This window comes from Erinaceus europaeus, chromosome 9 (genome assembly GCF_950295315.1).
Source record: "Erinaceus europaeus chromosome 9, mEriEur2.1, whole genome shotgun sequence".
In the NCBI taxonomy this organism is placed as follows: Eukaryota; Metazoa; Chordata; class Mammalia; order Eulipotyphla; family Erinaceidae; genus Erinaceus; species Erinaceus europaeus.
This window is the reverse complement of record NC_080170.1, coordinates 31,516,610-31,534,733: the sequence shown is the minus strand read 5'-3', so window position 1 is coordinate 31,534,733 and position 18,124 is coordinate 31,516,610. Positions and strand designations below refer to the sequence as shown.

General features: G+C 43.0%; 1 protein-coding gene and 1 long non-coding RNA gene across 4 annotated transcripts in view; one reads left to right on the top strand and one right to left on the bottom strand.

The window, feature by feature from the left end:
* Window positions 1-4,501: 4,501 nt before the first annotated feature.
* MFSD1 (major facilitator superfamily domain containing 1) overlaps window positions 4,502-18,124 on the top strand; it is a 31,671-nt gene continuing 18,048 nt past the window's right edge. For 2 of the 3 annotated variants that reach the window (XM_016194038.2, XM_007536517.3), the window contains exons 1-7: window positions 4,504-4,683; window positions 7,515-7,567; window positions 8,602-8,714; window positions 12,313-12,355; window positions 13,191-13,258; window positions 14,276-14,384; window positions 17,016-17,118. In XM_016194038.2, the coding sequence (XP_016049524.1) occupies window positions 4,539-4,683; window positions 7,515-7,567; window positions 8,602-8,714; window positions 12,313-12,355; window positions 13,191-13,258; window positions 14,276-14,384; window positions 17,016-17,118 (634 nt within the window). In that variant the 5' untranslated portion in view covers window positions 4,504-4,538. Of the gene's footprint in view, window positions 4,684-7,514; window positions 7,568-8,601; window positions 8,715-12,312; window positions 12,356-13,190; window positions 13,259-14,275; window positions 14,385-17,015; window positions 17,119-18,124 lie in introns of all 3 variants that reach the window. The other variant, XM_060197582.1, reaches the window with a different exon arrangement.
* LOC132540376 (uncharacterized) lies at window positions 14,963-15,722 on the bottom strand. The gene is made up of 2 exons (XR_009551554.1): window positions 15,628-15,722; window positions 14,963-15,137 (listed from the first exon to the last, which is right to left on the bottom strand). It is a non-coding gene; the product is annotated as an uncharacterized LOC132540376 (long non-coding RNA).

Below are 18,124 nucleotides of genomic sequence, written 5' to 3'. Positions count from 1 at the left end.
TGTATTTTTAGGCACTTACCCTATTGACAAAACCAACCTCTGTGCAGATGCCATGGTCTAGGGGACTGTTAGAGGCAGTAACTCTAGAATAGTTATAAGTATAGTTGCTTTTCGAGTTTGAGTTTTAAGAATAGTTTAAATATAGTTGCTTTTTGCCCTCCTGCCCAGTGAGGTGGGAAATTCCTTGCCCTTTTCCCCTCAACAGAACCTAAAAGGCCATCAATTATTTTAACAGACCCTGCATTGAACAGACCTCCTCATGACCTTTGCATAGGAATACTGTCACCAGGTAGTTCAAACAGATGGCCTGATGAATTACAAACAGATGGCCAGGTGGTCCCAACAAAGAGCAAAGGAATGTGGTGACCCCCTCCCACTTAGGCAGGGACCTATTGGTCTGGTGTGATGTTTAGAACTAGCCCATGCTTTATTCTGAATGGATCAGGCTATTGATAAGTTTGAAATGATTGGATATAGGCTAATAAGGTGATGTGTTCCCCCCTCCCTGAGTGGAGTCTGAATTCCTATAAATTGTGTGGTTTGAGCCTTGTTCAGGGTCGAGCTTGGTAGACTAACACCAGTCACCATCTCGGCCCGGATTGCAATTCGTCAATAAACATCTTTGCTTCCTTACAGTGGATGATGGTTTGATTTTGCTCTTTAACAGGGACGGACTGTTGTAGTGTTTTGGGTGTTATTAATGTTCAGTGCCAGTAAGGAAGCAAGCATGCTCTCAAGTGGGCAAAACTGCTCACTTACTGCTCAGTTTCCCCAAATATCTGACCCAAGTTTGAGCCTGGCTCCGTGGTGTTGAAGAAAACTTCTGTGTGGTCCTCCCCACCACACACTTAAGACTATTTAATATAGGGGGTCGGGCAGTAGCGCATCAGGTTAAGTGCACATGGCACGAAGCACAGGGACCACGTTAAGGATCCTAGTTCCGGCCCCTGGCTCTCCACAGCAAGGTGGTGGTGGGGTTTGATTCACGAGCGGAGAAGCAGGTCAGCAGGTGTTTTTCACTGTCGCTCTCTGTTTTCCCCTCTGTCCTATCCAACGACAGCAGCAGCAACAACAACAACAATAATAAACAACAAGGGCAACAAAAGGGGAAAAAAATAGCCTCCAGGAGTAGTGGATTCGTAGTGCAGGTACCGAGGTCTAGTAATAACCTTGGAGACCAAAAAGGAAAAAAAAAGTAATGCACACAGAAGTTGTAATATGAGAGACAGAAAATCCTGAGCACCACTCCCGTACATATGGATGCCGCGGGCATTTAACAAGGAGCTTCAGGCATGCAAGTCCTGTGTTTTACCAGCTGAGTTGCTCCCCAAGAACCAGACCCTCCCTTCTGCCCCATCTTAGAAACCCTAGGAGCTTGCACCCCTAGTGAGAAGTGGGAGGGGGGCAGGCTTGGAAGTTTGACTCCAGAATCTAAAATTAGGTCCTGACCTAACAAGTCTGTTGGACTAATTGTTGCTCCTGAGCCCCCAGGCAATCTCACTGGAGAAACACAGGAAGAAGGGAACTAGTACTGCTACTGCAAATCTGTGAGGAAGACAAACGCCTAGAGTTATTGAAAAAAAGACGCTACACCTGCCACCAAAATTCTATGGAAGGGGGTCGTGCGGTAGCGCAGCGGGTTAAGTGCACCACTGGCATGAGGATCCCGGTTCAAGTCCCCAGCTCCCAACCTGCAGGGGAGTCGCTTCACATGTGGTGAAGCAGGTCTGCAGGTGTCTATCTTTCTCTCCCCCTCTCTGTCTTCCCCTCCTCTCTCCATTTCTCTTCGTCCTATGCAACAATGAACGACAGCAACAATAACAATAATAACCACAATGAGGCTACAACAACAAGGACAACAAAAGGGGGGGAAATGGTCTCCAGGAGCAGTGGATTCATGATGCAGGCACTGAGCCCCAGCAATAACCCTGGAGGCAAAAAAAAAATTTATGGAAAAATCTACCACTGACAAAAAGAAATATTTTTAATTGACATCACTTACAGTCAGTTTCATCAATAAGAGAAAACCAGGGACTCATCTAAGGGGGAAAAAAAGGCTATATATGAGAGGCGTTTCCAGAAAAACATATGTGGCTAGTAATCACAAATAAAAATTTACTCTTACTAATAGAAAATGCAAATAGTTTTTTCCCCCATGTGATTAGACTTGTGAAGACCAAAAATTTGATAAACAGCTACATTAGGGGCCATGTGGGAATCAGGCTTTTTCTGTATTGCTGTGTGTATGTGTGTGAAGGTGTAAGTAAATGGATACAACCTAATTAGAACTATTTGACACTGCCTTGTATTTTTAGGCATTTACCCTATTGGCAAACCAACCTCTGTGCAGATGCCATGGTCTAGGGGATGGCCTGTTGTAGTGTTTTGGGTGTTATTAAAGTTCAGTGCCAGCAAGTGTCGCGGACCACTCAGTGGATGAACAGCAGGAGGGTCAGGGGTCTTGAAGGCAACCTCTCAGGTGGGTCAGAAGTCAGCGAGGGAGAACAGATAGACACCACACTCTATTGGAGGGTGAATCTGGACTCGTTTTAATAGTGAAACTGTATTAGCTTTTACACTTTTTTCAGGTTACATTCAGGTTGCCTAAGCAACCAGCTCAGAAAGAAGTAACAATAGTCTTGTGGCTTTGGCAAGCTACATGTTATTCCCCCATAACTGTAAAGAATGGGTACAATACTTTGTGTATCGTTTTGTTTTCAGGGAAGGTCATACCCAGAATTGTTTTAGACTTTTGTTGAGGGCTATCTCTACCATTAATCTTCTATGGGGGCATACAGATCTTTGCCTAGTCGTGGACCACTGTTTATCTAGGTCTGGTACAGTTTAACTATTAATCTTTTTTTGTTTCAATATGTTAACTTGTACCTGGGAAGCCTCAATCTCTGTATTGTTTTTATGAGGGGCAAGTCATAACATAACTTGTTTTGTCTGTCTATGTTGACCCACCTTCTCCACTTTATAATGTAACTTTCAAATATGCTCCTGTGTAAGGGAGAGGGCGTGCTTCTGACTCTCCATTCCCACCTGGCACTGCCAAAGCATTATTAATCAATTGTGACAGTATAATTGTTTGTAGCAATAATGGAGGGAGAATGCGTCGACCCATTCTGGTCTTTCTGCCCAGCTTTTTTGAAGTCTGAATGCAGGTCCAGAGGAGATGACTTTGTCAGTCTCTCTGGTGGTCGTGACGGGGCGGCGCAAGCAAGGAAGCTAGAATGCTCTCGTGTGGGCAAAACTGCTCACTTACTGCTCAGTTTTCCCAAATATCTGACCCAAGTTTGAGCCTGGCCCCATGGCATTGAAAGAAACTTCTGTGTCTGTGGTCCTCCCACCACACACTTAAAACTAATATAGGGGGTCGGGCAATAGCGCATCAGGTTAAGTGCACATGGCACCACGAAGCACAAGGACCGGAGTTAAGGGTCCTGGTTCCAGCCCCTGGCTCCCCACCGCAAAGGGGGGGGGGGTTGATTCACAAGCGGAGAAGCAGGTCAGCAGGTGTTTTTCCCTGTCGCTGTTTTCCCCTCCTCTCTCCATTTCTCTCTGTCCTATCCAACAACGACAGCAACAACAATAATAAACAACAAGGGCAACAAAAGGGAAAAAATAGCCTACAGGAGTAGTGGATTCGTAGTGCAGGCACCGAGCCCTAGCAATAACCTTGGAGTCCAAAAAGAAAAAAAATTAATACACAGAGGTTGTAATATGAGAGACAGACAGAGAAACCTGAGCACCACTCCCGTACATATGGATGCCGTACATATGGAGGCACTGAACAAGGAGCTTCAGGCATGCAAGTCCTGTGCTCTACCAGCTGAGTTGCTCCCCAGGCTATTACATATATTTAATGTAAACAGGAGACACTTCAGTACTTCACCGCTTGTGAAGCTTCCTCCCTGCAGGTGGGGTCCAGGGACTTGAACAAAGGAGAGGGGGATGACAATTAGTTGGCTATATCCATAACTTAGAAAAAAAAAGTGTGAAATGGTTATCATGATGATAACCTTCATGGGCTGGGGAGGCACAAAATGCTCGCCGTGAGCGTTGTCCTCCCGGTCACCGGATGAACTGTCACCCTCAACAACCCCAGCGGTTTTTTTCCCTTAAAAAGCAGCAAAATTACGGCCTGAAAATCGGCTATAGGTCTCTGAAGACAGGAAACCCGACAGCGAGAGACCGCGCTGGTGCCACCTTGTTGGAGCAGATACTATTCGTCCTCTATAGGGAAACACCACCTAGGCAGCTCGCCCTGACCACCTCGGCGCCCAGGTGAAGACCACCGCCTGCCCGCCGGGGCCAGCGCGTGTCGGGTCCCCACGTCGCCCCCTAGTCACCTCTCAGTCCCCGCCCACTACGTAGTGACGCTGCCTGTTCCAACTTGCCGCCAGCCCCTCCCACACGGTCATGTGAGCTGGCACAGGCCGTGTCTCCCTCCCCCCACCTTGGCATCACGTGAGCGGGGCGATCATGTGACTGCCGTGTTTATTGGGCTTGGCGGGTTGCCTGTGCGAGGCAGGATGGAGGATGAGGAGGAGGAGGCGCGTTCGCTGCTGGCAGGCGACGGGGCTCTCGCGCCCCCCGCCACGCTGCCCGCGATCTGCGACCCCAGCCGCCTGGCGCACAGGCTTGTGGTGCTGCTGCTGATGTGCTTCCTCGGTTTTGGTGAGCCTTCGTGGACGGGGTCCTCAAGGAGCCCAAACCCTCTGCAGTCCCGGAGCCGCTCTCTCCCCTGAGCCGCTCACCTTGGCCTGTGGCGTCGGGAATGGGGGGAGGGTGTGCGGGGATTGAACTTTGTTCTCCACCTGCTGCTCTCGTGGGGCCGCAGACTGGAGGAAACCTCCAGCTGGGCTGCTTTCTTCTCGGGGAATCCTGAACGCTTTAACGAGTCTGCCTCCCAGCCTTGTGCGGTTGCTGTTTTGACCGGCTAGACTAGTTTCCTGCCCGGGCATTCGTAATTTTGGGGAAATGCACCCGTGTGGGGATGTGGCCCCTCTTTCTTCCATTTCGTCTGCCAGCGAGACTCACTGGGATGGGCTGGTCGGGTTCACTTACGAAATTTGAAGATTAGGAAAGCAGTTTCTTAAGAATGATCTCCAAAACACCTTGCATTCTTTGAAAAGGTTTATGCAAATTCTAGTGTCCGTGTGAGTTTGGTGTAGGAGTCAGATTTTTCTGGGGATTCGCTGCACTCATAATAATCAAATGGAAGAACATCGTGGTGCTTAGCTTTGTGCTACTGTGAGACTGCATAAGTAGGCATGAAGGTTGCTTTGGGGATCAGTTTCTTTGCACCTCTTCTCGTCCCATTGTACTACTATTTTGTAAAGCTAATAATGCCTATTATTTAGAAGTGATACTTCTTTTAGCAGCTAAAGTCAGAATCACAAGTGGCTGAGTTTAGGATCAAAACCTAAGAATAACACAAAAACTCAAAATAGTTTTTACTCCGTTTATTTTTGGCCTTGGTTAAATTACGTTTATCTGCTTAAATTCGGAAGCCATGTTCATACCTGAGTGACATTTTCTGTTGACCCTGTATTGTCTACAAAGTGCTTCGAGAGCTACGGGAGGATTTGAGGCATTATCAACTTGAGCTTACCCACAAATTGTTAGTATTTAAAAAACGATCTTCAGCACATGAATGTGGACATCCTCTCCATTTCCTTTTTACTGGCCAACGGACACTATTGTATTTGTGATTTAATTTTACTCTTTAGCAATCTTTTGTACTTGCTCATTTCTGGCAGTATATTCAATAAATCATTTGTTCTTGGGTATTTTGTAGAATTAGAATTTTTGTTTTGAATACTGCTTTAGCCAGAGTGCTTAAACTTCATCTCTCTGCTTTTTAACATACATGCTGACCTCATGTATATATTTTAAACTATCTTTATTTATTTACTGGATAGAGAGGGAAGGGAGTGATAGAGAGGAAGAGAGACCGAGGGACACCTGCAGCCCTGCGTAACACTTGCAAAGCTTTGCCCCTGTAGGTGGGAACTGGGGGCTTGAACCCAGGTCCTTGGACATTGTAACATGTGCCCTCAACCAGGTGTGCCACCACCCGGCCCAGACCTCATGTATCTTTACTAGAAAGTTGCTGAGGGTGTTTGTCAACATTTTTCAGTGTGTTTTTGGTACTTTAAAAAACACTTTTTTAATTGGTGCCAGGGCTTGAGTTTACTGTCCCTCTTCACCCATTTAATCTCTCTCTTACTCCACTGTTAATGAAGCTTCTTCCTGGTGCCTTACATGGCACTTCTATGTGTGGGGAGCAGCTCACATGGTGAAGTGCACGTGGTGAGCTCTATTTCCTGACCCCCCTTTTTTGTTAGCTTTAAATAAAGAGTATTTCTGCTTCATGAAGATGCCAATAAAATATATTATAAAATCATGATGGAAGTAATATGGAAGAATAACTAAATATTGGTTATCACTATTTTTTTTGTTTAAAATCACTCAGGGAAATATTTTACTTACTATTTTTTATTGCCACTAGGGTTATTGTTGGGGTTCAGTGTGAGCACTAGAAATTCACTTCTGCTAGAGGCCATTTTTTTGTCCTTATTTTTTCATTCTATCAGATAGAACAGAGAAATTGGGCGGGGGGAGAGAAAGATGGGGGAGAGAGAAAGATGGACACCTGCAGACCTGTTTCACACTCCTGAAGTGTGCCATCTGCATCTGCCACCCCCCAGCCCCCACCCCCCCATAGCTGGAGAGTGGGAGCTTGAACCTTGGCCACAGTAATGTGTAGGTTTAATCAGATTTTCCCTCCCTCTCTCCTGGAAATGTTATACGACTGTTGTCATTGGTGTCCATTAACTTACCCTGGTTCCCAGTAGTTGGTATATATATACACTTAGATGATTTGGAAATTGTTTCATGTTTTCTCCAGGGTACATGGCTATAATTTAGCAAATACTGAGAACCATGGAGTAGTAGTCTAGAAAAGTTTCCAGTTTTGATTCTGCAGCCTTAGTGTAAACATATCCATTCATTCATTCATTCATTCATTCATTTTTATTAATTTTACCAAAGAGAGAACCAGAGCACCACTGTGGCATATGTGATGCTGGGCATTTCCATATTTCTTAAGTCATGTGCTCTCCTTATCAGCTCCCCTTCACACCTTCCTCTGTAATATTTAAAATGACCATTTGAGAGCCAGAAGGGCCAAAGGGGTAGTTCTTGTGTGAGACCCCCTTTTAGTTTGATTACTGGCACCACATGAGAGCCGCAGGACTTCCATGAATAGTAGAGTGGTGCTTTGCTTTCTCTCTCTCCTTTTTCTTCCCACTCTCCCACCTCTCCCAAGCTAAAAGACTGGGTGAGGGTAGTGGCTCAGCAGTAAAGTGCATGGGTGAGACCATAATTTTGAGCCCAGGCACCGTCTAAAATCACCATTTGAGTAATAATTGTAATTTGGGACTCCTTAACGGATGGTATTCTTATTTACAAAATCTTTGCTCTTTTTTTTTTTTTTTCCCTAGGCAGCTATTTTTGCTATGATAATCCCGCTGCCCTTCAGACTCAGGTTAAACAGGTAAGTTGATTTTGCCCCATGTTTTCTTTCTGAGCTTTGGGCTAGAGATAACTGTTGAGTGATCATAAACTCTGAGATGGCTTAGCTTGCACTGTAGACCACTGAAGCCATTTTCACATGTGCAGCTACTAAATCCTACTGCTGCAAGGGCTGTCCTTGAGCTGAAATGAATGGCCACAGGCTACGCTTGGTGTTTTTTTCTATCTAAGAGAAATACTTTTATTGTTCCCACCTTATTGCCAGGTAGTATTAGTAGGTCTTTGTTTTCACTTTCCTTTTGTGTAGTCAGTTGAATAGCAAGTGGTTTAGTAGTTACTGATCTCTTGTGGACTGGAAAATATGGTTTTGTTTTGTTTTTGTAAATGTAAATACTAATTCTAGAGAATTGTCCATGTCAGTATTTTTAATCTGGTTTTGTAAAAATATGTTTACATTTATAGTTTCTTGTATAGATCATATATATTTTTAAAATTTAAAGTTTATACCTTTGTACAGGTAGAAATGTATAGATTGGCCCTTTGAATTCGGGAATGAGAGGGAAAGGTAGCAGTTAGTGGGGAATGGTAGGGGTGGCTTTCCATGTTGGGGGAGTCCTAGCGACAGGTTTATAGAGAGGAGAAGAATAAAAAAGGTGAGCTGGGGACAGTATAATGGTTATTCAAAAATACTGCCTGAGGCAACAACAGTCTGAGGTTCAATCTCCGACACCCCTATAAAGCCAGAGCTGACCAGTGCTCTGGTAAAAATAGAGACAAAAAAAAAAAAAATGGAAAAGATAAAGGCAGGTGCGGATAGAGGCGGGCCTCATAGTGGGGGGCTGCCTGATCCTGCAGGCCATGAAGCCCCCGTAAGGATGTCATCTCCAGAATTTCCCGGTTTTGTCGGCTTTTGGGGGGCACGAGTGGTAGCTGTCACAAAGTGGTGACTATAAATGATTACAAAGCTTCCTTACACAGAAAGTAAGTTTTGCTAATATTAGTATCTAAACTGAACTATTTGGAAAAAAAAAAAAGTTTTGTTTTCTCTCCATATAGGATATGCAGGTGAATACCACAAAATTCATGCTGCTGTATGCCTGGTATTCTTGGCCCAACGTAGTTCTGTGTTTCTTTGGTGGCTTTTTGATAGACCGAGTATTTGGAATACGGTAAGCTTGAAAAATAAACCTAATGTGAGCACAATACTACTACTAGATCAATAATTAAAGATATTTCTAGAAGTAACTTAATAAATTCCTGTACAGAGTGTTTTTTTTGCCATCAGTTTTATCACTGGGGTTGGATGTCTTTTGGACTCTACTTTATAAATTTTTATTTATAAAATGGAAACACTGACAAGGTCATAGGCTAAGAGGGGTACAATTCCACACAATTCCCACCACCAGAACTCCGTATCCCATCCCCTCCCCTGATAGCTTTTCTATTTTTTATTCTTCTGGGAGTATGGATCCAAGATCATTATGGGGTACAAAAGGTGGAAGGTCTGGCTTCTGTAATTACTTCCCTGCTGAACATAGGTGTTGACAGGTCGTCGATCCATACTCCCAGCATGTGCCTTTTTTTTTTTTTTCATAGAGTGAGAGAGAGAGAGGGAGAGAGACCATAATAGAGAGGTACCTATAGCTCCACCACTCCTGAAGCTTCTGCCCAATAGAGATGAGTGCTGGAGTTTAAACCTGGGTCCTTGGATGTCGAGATGTGCACCCGGCCCTGGCCCCCACCCCTCTTTCTAATGTAATTTTTGTATCTCTGGAATTGGATTTTGAAATAACTGTTGCAATAACAGTTAAAGTTGGGACTAGTAAATGCTGCTCACGAAAGAAGCTAAGTCAGTTATTTAAAGATAACTTGTGCCTTCCCTTGAGGTCAAACCAAGCAGAATCTGAACTCTAATCGCTCGTCATGTTAGCTCTGTAGAGCTTCTTTCAGATTCCTGGGCTTCAGTTGCATTAGTGGTAAATATGGTAGTAATTCCTGCCCTGCAATCTGGTTGTGAAAATCGGGGGGGGGGGGGGGGGCGCTAGATATACAGCATTTGACAAGTAGTTTTTGTCTCTCCCCTCCCCCCTTTAATCCACAGTAATATTTTTTCTGTTTGATCATCACGTATGTATTAGATAGACTGAGGTAATGGCTATCAGCTTTGTACTTCCATCTTTATGATAGGGGATGTGTCTTCTCATTGGAGACTTTAATAAGACGGGTGTAGACCAGGGATCTCTTTTTATAAGGCAGAGAGCGAAGTGATAGTCTTCTAACCGTGTCTGGTAGAGAAGGAATGAAGAGATTATAAGTATTTTGACTGGAGGACTAACTTAAAAATTTGTGAGGAGTACAACATTCATTTTGTTTGATCTAATGGAATTACTTTGAAAGTTTGAGGGGACAGAGTTCACTTAGTTTGAGGAAGACTTTATTTGACTAAGTTGATAGGAGGGGCTATATGTTGCCTTGTGCCATGGTGACTTTCTGTTGCTAGAGAACACGCAGTACATGTGGCATGACCATTTCACGAGGCTCTTGAGAGGGGTTTGAGTTTGAGAAGTAGGTGTACTCAGAGAACCTGTAGTAAGGTCTCCTCTTATACTGACTTTTTATTATTCTGGGCAAACAATTACATGAATCTTAAGTGTAGCCAGATTTGTAGTTTTAGTAACATGTGTGGTATTTTTCTTATTAAAAAGTTTTGTTATCTCTAACCCTTTTGGGTGGATGGGATATTCTCCTGAATAGAGCAGTGAAGTTAATAAGAGAAAGCTATAATAGAACTCAAATGTGCATTACCAACTTGGAAACAAATTGACTAATACTAGGCATTATGCAGCCTTTTATTTTTTTTTATTATTTTTTTTTATTTAGAAGAGCCTTCAGAACCTTGGGAAACTCAAGGACATCATTTTGAAGATGGCTTCTGGTTGTAGGACAGATGTAGCAGACAGTGGGAGTGTCTAGGAATGCTACTTAGGAATAAATTCCAGGTCGAATGAGCCCAAGCAGAATTTCTGCAGCTACATTCCGTTGTAGTAAATTCTTAGTATTTCTGATACTTTGTTACCTCATTTTATCTTTGCACATTGTCTACTTCGATTGTGCAAGCCCTTGATGCTTCATCCAGGTTAGAATCTCCACTGCTTTCTCTTCTCTTTACTATGTTTCTGGCTTTTCAACTGGGAATTGCACCTGCAACACAACATCTCCAGTAGACTTGCAGCTCCACAGCCAGTGTTGCCTTGGTCAAGGTCATTGCTGAACTTTATTCTCTCTCAGGATGTTTTTCAAAACAGAGCAGTGCTGCCCATAGAGCTAGTTTCTATCCACAGCTTGGGAAGTCCAGACTCAAAGGTTACTTGCCACTTAGGCAAGGAGTACGACGAGAAGTAGTGACTTATTTTTCTGAAAAGACTTTTAAGAAATTTTTGGATTTATTAGTTCCAGTAGGAGATTGCTGACAACGATGGCAATAATTTTGTCTTTTACAGATTTGGCTCTTGTGACTTCAGGTCAGCTTCAAAAGCAGTTTGTACTTAATCTGTACAGGACACTTGGAAATTTCCATATCCTGACTAGCCCTTTTGGATAATGTTAAAAATATCAGTTAAAGAAGATACATGTTCTCTGTTTATTAATACATTGCAGACCAATTTAGCTGATTGGTTTCAGGGAAATCTTTTCTAGTTTATTAAGTAAGCTAAAGGTTTTATTTTTTTTATATTTAGTACTAATCCCCATCTTATGTGGTTTAAAATTAGCCTGTAGATATTTCCCTCTCACTTCTGTAAGCTCTTGAAGGATAAATATAAGCAGGAAACAAACAATGACAACAGCAATAAAATAAAAATCTCTTGAAAACCTTTAAAAAAAGTTTAGTTATTACAAATTAGAGCTGATTGAAGTTATTTAATCTGAAATTCTTTGAGTCAGTATTAGATTTTTGTAACATGGACGCTCAGCCAGGTGCACTACCACCCAGCCCCGTGAGTCAGTATTAGACTTTTAATAGAAATACTATCAAGAATTTTTGGGGGACCAGGTGGTGGTGCACCTGATTGAGCGTACCTTACAATGTGTAAGGACTGAGGTCAAACCCCTGATCCTCATATGCAGGGGGAAAGCTTTGTGAATGATAAAGCAGGGCTGCAGGTGTCTCTCTGTCTCTCTTCCTCTCTATTTCCCCTTTCTCTCTTGATTTCTGACTGTCTTTATCTGTAAAGACAATAAAAATAATTTAAAAAAGGAATCTTCATTCTCAAAGGGGAGCTTCTTGAAGATTATTTAATGTTTCATTTAAGAGGCAGTGGCTTAATCTAACATGTCATTACTAAAACCTGAAGTCTCAGAAGTGCGGACACTTTTTTTCATTTTTCAGTTGAATACATCTGATGTAACATCGTGTAAATTTAGGGTGCATGCATGCTAATTTAACATGTTTGTATACTGTAATATGATTGCCACTATAGTGCTAATTAATTAGCATTTTTATCACTTCACATAATTATTTTTTTTGTTAATTAATAATTTTCATCATGTAATGCAGTTTGACGATTAAGGTACAGCACTTGCTGTCTCAGAAGCGTAGGTTTCTATCGACCAGTGTTCAGCCTGAGAGCTCTGCTGATTTCAGTGGCAGACTGAATTTTTACTTTCTTTAAAGGGGAATGTGGGGGCGGGGTGGGGAGGAAATTGAAGGGCATTGTTATTGAAGGACTTACTGGCATACCTCTAATTCTTGTTCTGTTTCTCTAACAGATGGGGCACCATTATTTTTAGCTGCTTTGTTTGCATTGGACAGGTAAGGAAGGCCAGAAACATTCATTGATCATGTGATAGCAACTTGTATTCTTGTCTAAGCCCACTACTAAAGATTTGTTCAGTGAAACCTAATTTAATGGGTCTGTAGATATGCATATAACATAGCACAAAGTATATTTAAAGCTTTGAGATAAATATTAATGGAAACATTTCACTAGCTTAGTGACAATAGATTGGAAACCATTATGGAAGTTGTGATTTTTAAAAATTTTTTTTGCCTCTAGTCACTGGGGCTTGGTGCTGACACTAAGAATCCACTGCTCCTGGTGGCCATTTTTTCTTTTCTTCCCCGCACCCCCGATTTTATTTGATTGGACAGAACGAAATTGAGAAGGGAGTAGTAGATAGAGAGGGAGAGAGGAAGACACTTGCAGGGGCCAGGTGGTGGCGCACCTGGTTGAGCGTACGTATTACAATGCGCAAGGACCTGTGTTCGAGCCCCCGGTCCCCACCTGCAGGGGAAATGCTTTGCAAGTGGTGAAGCAGTGCTGCAGGTGTCTCTCTGTTTCTCTCCCTCTCTATCATCCTCTTCCGTCTTGATTCTGGCTGTCTCTATCCAATAAATAAAGATAATAAAAAATTAAAAAAAAAGACACCTGCAGATCTGCTTCACTGTGAAGTGTCTCTGCTGCAGGTGGGGAGCTGAGGCTTGAACTCTGGTCTTTGAATAGGTCATTATGCACTGTACTATGTGTGCTTAGCCAGGTGTGCCATCGCCCGGGCCATGGAAGTTGTGATTCTTAAATTACTTGTTTCTCTTGAATGCCTTAAATTTACTTTTTCATACATTCTGCATTTTATATTCTGCACTCTAGGTTATTTTTGCTCTCGGTGGGATAGTCAATGCATTTTGGCTGATGGAATTTGGAAGGTTTGTGTTTGGGTAAGTTATGTGTAAGTTCATTTATTCTAATGACATCAGTATACGCGTTGGATCAGGAGAAAGGAGGGAACATGCTTTTGGTTAGGATGGAGTAGTGTTGAGGGCTGGGTGATAGAACATGGGATGGAATGATCAGTATATTGAATTTGTAGAAGGGAAATTAAAGTCCAGGAAGAAGGAGAATCTGAACTATGGAAGGTATTATCTTGAAAAGTGTTTTATGTCCTTACAAAGTTTGATTTGTTCTCTGTACATGCACATTTTAACTTTTATTGTTTTTAGAAAAGACTTAACTTTTGTGGGTGAGAACAGAAAGTGAGAGTAGTCACTGTCCAGCTTTGGCATATGGGTGCCAGGGATCAGATTTGGGACCTCAGGTTGCCAGTCCCCTGTTCAACTACAGAGCTATTTCCCCAGTCACATGAATACTGTATATGATGTAGATAGTGCTGTAGGAACCCAGGTTTCTCTTATTACTTCTCATGACCACTGTTGCGGCACCTTGCCTTCCCAGAGACTCAGCAGTGAAGAACAGTCATTCCCATGTGCACTTTTGTGGTGCAGGAATTTGGACAGGGCACATCAGGGGCTTGTGTGCTGAGGTTTGGAGCCTTGACTGGGAAGACTCATGGAGGTCTGGGGACTGGGCATATTAAGAGCTTGTTAACGTAATAGCTCCTGTTGGGCTGGAGTGACTGACATGAAGACCAGTCAGTACTGAGGGGAGTATTATGCTTCCTTCACAGTGGAAGCATTCGGTCTTCCTGTGAAGTGGTTTAGAGCTCCAAGTGAGCTTTTGATTGAAAACCCAGGTGTCCCCTTAAGACTCAGCCTTGTGAACACCCAGCACACTGTCAGCATATTCTATTGGTTGAAGCAGTTGTAAATCAACTCGATTCAGGGATATACAACTCCTCTTCCCTTTGTTGGGTTAGGGAGGAGATCAGATTTTAAATCTGCTTTGATTACTTGTTATTATTTTTAAAAACCGTGCCTTCTTCATTTCCTCATTTCTAGGATTGGTGGGGAATCTTTAGCAGTTGCCCAGAACACATATGCTGTGAGTTGGTTTAAAGGCAAAGAATTAAACCTGGTGTTTGGACTCCAACTTAGTATGGCTAGAATTGTAAGTATGACAAACTTGATAGAGCCAGATATGAAGCCAAGGTTCAAATCTTGTAGTTCTGTTCTATAACAGACAGGATGACTAGTGTTTCTGTATTTTAAATTAGTAATTTTTTCCCCTTGTGATTTGATAATGGTTTATAAGATTACAGGGATATCTTTCTACACTGCACCTGCCTCCAAAGTTCTGGGCTCCCCCTACCCCCATAGGCCAAAGTGTTTGTTTATTTCTCTATGCCACAATATGACATTTAGCTGATTTAATTATTTTTGGTTGCCACTGGGTTATTGGTGGGGCTTGGTGCTTACACAACTGCACAGCTCCTGATGGCCATTTTTTTTTTTTTCTCTGACTGCTTTGATAGTGTGTGAGAGAAGTGTGTGTGTGTGTGTGTGTGTGTGTGTGTGTGTGTGTGTGTGTGGTGTTGGGAGGCAGGATGAACAGAGGAGAGACACCTGCAACTCTGCTCCACCACTGATGAATCTTCCCCCTGCAGGTGGAGACTTCGGACTTAAATCCAAGTCTTCAATTCATGGTATTGAGTGCACTCTACTGGGTGTACCACCACCTCCTCCTGGTTGTTTTTTTTGCCAAGATTCATTTTATTTTATGAGAGCCAGAGGAGAGAGGGACAGAAAGAGAGAGAGAGAAAAGCCAGAACACCACTTCTAGTTACGTGCTACTAGGGACTAAGCCACGAGCTTCAGACATTCAAGTCCTGTGCTCTACCAGCTGAACTGTTTCTCTGGCAACCTATTTCTTTTTCTTTTTTTTTTTTTTAATTTTTTTTATTTAAGAAAGGATTAATTAACAAAACCATAGGGTAGGAGGGGTACAACTCCACACAATTCCCACCACCCAATCTCCATATCCCACCCCCTCCCCTGATAGCTTTCCCATTCTCTATCCCTCTGGGAGCATGGACCCAGGGTCATTGAGGGTTGCAGAAGGTAGAAGGTCTGGCTTCTGTAATTGCTTCCCCGCTGAACATGGGCGTTGACTGGTCGGTCCATACTCCCAGTCTGCCTCTCTCTTTCCCTAGTAGGGTGGGTCTCTGGAGAAGCTGAGCTCCAGGACACATTGGTGGGGTCTTCAATCCAGGGAAGCCTGGCCGGCATCCTGATGGCATCTGGAACCTGGTGATTGAAAAGAGAGTTAACATACAAAGCCAAACAAATTGTTGAGCAATCATGGACCCAAAGCTTGGAATAGTGGAGAGGAAGTGTTAGGGAGGTCTGGCAACCTATTTCTTTTTATACTTTATTTTCCATAGGGAACAGTTCAGAATGACTTAAGTGAGCATTCCTCATCTCATGGAGTCTGAGTGTTGGGAGGGATTGTACAGGTTTTATTGTCTAAATTCTCACTTGTGTCCAGCATCTTTGCTGTGACAGTCTCATGGGAGTTGAACCAGTTTCTGGCTACACATTTCCAGTGACAGAAAACTCGCTGTGTGACAGGAACCTGTCTGTTTTTGACTTGATGACAGTCAGCCTTACAGGGATGAAACCTGCCTTCATAATGAAGTCTTCCTCTGCTCTGCCCCTTCCCTTTAGTGCATGTTTGTGCTTCTGCTGTGAAAGCTGCTCTTGCGATCTCAGTCAGACCCACATACTCACATGGTTGTCTGAGCCAGACAGACAGACAGACAGGTATTCCTGCTTCCTGGCTCAGTGACTGGCCGGTGTCTGGACTCAGTAGTTGCTAATGAGTGGATACATTTGTAAAGAGATTTCCTACTATCACTTTTACTGTCTGGATGTTCAGAAGATCCCCCTCCTCCCCCTGCTCCCCCTGCTCCCCCTCCTCCTGCCCCAGGTAGCACTTCTAGAAAACCTTTTTTTTTTTGTCTTAGGCACCTGTAAGTGTTGTGATTCAGTCTATTTCACTTTTGCTTTGGCAGAAATTCTAAATGTATAATCTTGGATACTATTTGTCAGACATTTTTTCTGGTTTTCTTTGAAAAAATGTGATATAACTTTTCCAAAAACTCAATATTATTTTCTTTAGATTGGTGATATTTGCACACTGACCTCACCTGTGGCTTTTAGCTTGCTAATTAAAAAAAAAAAAATCTTGTGGGCCAGCAAGGTAGCTGGCTCACAACCCACCTTTGAACTCAGCCCTCACTGGTGGAAATTTGGGTGCTGTGGTATCTTTCTCCCTCTGCCTCTATTTCTGTCTTTATCTGAAAAAATTGTCTTTGCTAGAGCAGCGGAATTCTATCAACAACAAAGTCAAATATATATATATATATATATATATATACACATATACATATATATAAATTTAATCTATATCCTGTTATACCTATTTTTCTTTCTTTTTTCTTTTTTTTTTTTTTTTTTACTTTTATTGGATAGGACAGAGAAATTAAGAGGGGAAGGAGAGGTAGAGAGGGAAAGAAAAACATCTGCAGACCTGCTTCATCACTTGTGAAATGTTCTCCCCCTGTGGGTGGGGAGCAGGGGCTCGAACCTGGACCCTCACATATAGTAAGGTGTGCTCTCACCCAGGTGCACTGCTGCCACCCTGGTACCTGTTTTTCTAAGCAACTCTAGATTTTAATTTTTTCTGAATAAGACAGAGTAGATGACAATTTTGTTGAAAAAAATGTGTTTTTTCTTTCAGGGAAGCACAGTGAATATGAACCTCATGGGATGGCTGTATTCTAAGATTGAAGCTTTGATGGGCTCCACAGGCCACACAACTCTTGGGGTCACACTGATGATTGGTTAGTGAGTCCTGATGTCCCATGTTTGTCTTTGGAAACTTTCTGTTTTAAATTTTTCCTCTTTTTTATATATAAAAAAAAATTACTGACAATTTCATACAGTTCCAACTACCAGAGTTCTGTACCTCATCTCCTTCATTGGAAAGTTCCCTATTTATCCCTCTGGGAGTCTGGACGCATTTTAGGCTCCAGAAGGTGGGAGGTCTGGCTTCTGCAATTGCTTCTCCACTGGACACAGGCGAATACTCCCAGCTTATTTCTATCTTTCCCTAGTGGGATTGCCCTCCTGGTTTCATAGTGGGTCTGAGAGGTTGTGGTAAATGTACTGAGGTGTGCATATGCTGAGTCGTGGTGATTTCTCAAACCCCCAACCCCCTCTGTAATGATGATGATGATGAATTTTTGTGATTAACTTTTAGTTATTGCCCTCTGGTGTGCATATCTGCACTCTGTGGCCTCAAACCAGATGGAAGGGGAGGTACCGGTGCAGCTCCCAGACATTCTGGTGTTTAGTCTTTCCCCTTCTTTTTCTTTTTTTGTCTGTTTATTTTGCCTCCAGGGTTATCGTTGGGGCTCAGTGCCTGCACTACGAATCCACTGCTCCTAGAAGCTATTTTTTCCCTTTTTTTCTTGCCCTTGTTGTTTATCGTTGCTATTGTTATTATTGTTTTGTTATTGTTGTTGGATAGAACAGAGAAATCGAGAGAGGAGGGGAAGACAAAGAAGGGGAGAGAAAGATAAGACACCTGCAGACATGCTTCACCGCTTGTGAAGCGACCCCCCTTGCAGATGGGGGCTGAAACTAGGATCCTTAAGTTGGCGCTGAAACTAGGATCCTTAAGTCCTTGTGCTTCACGCCATGTGTGCTTAACCCACTGCCTAGCCCCCTCTAGTCTTTCTTCTAAGGAAGTTGCAGGGGGGAGGGGTTGCTTGACCAGTTCAGCCTGCTCTGAGTTCCTGGTTTGTCTTCCACTGTTGTGTGTCGTAGAGCCCTTAAGGACCATCC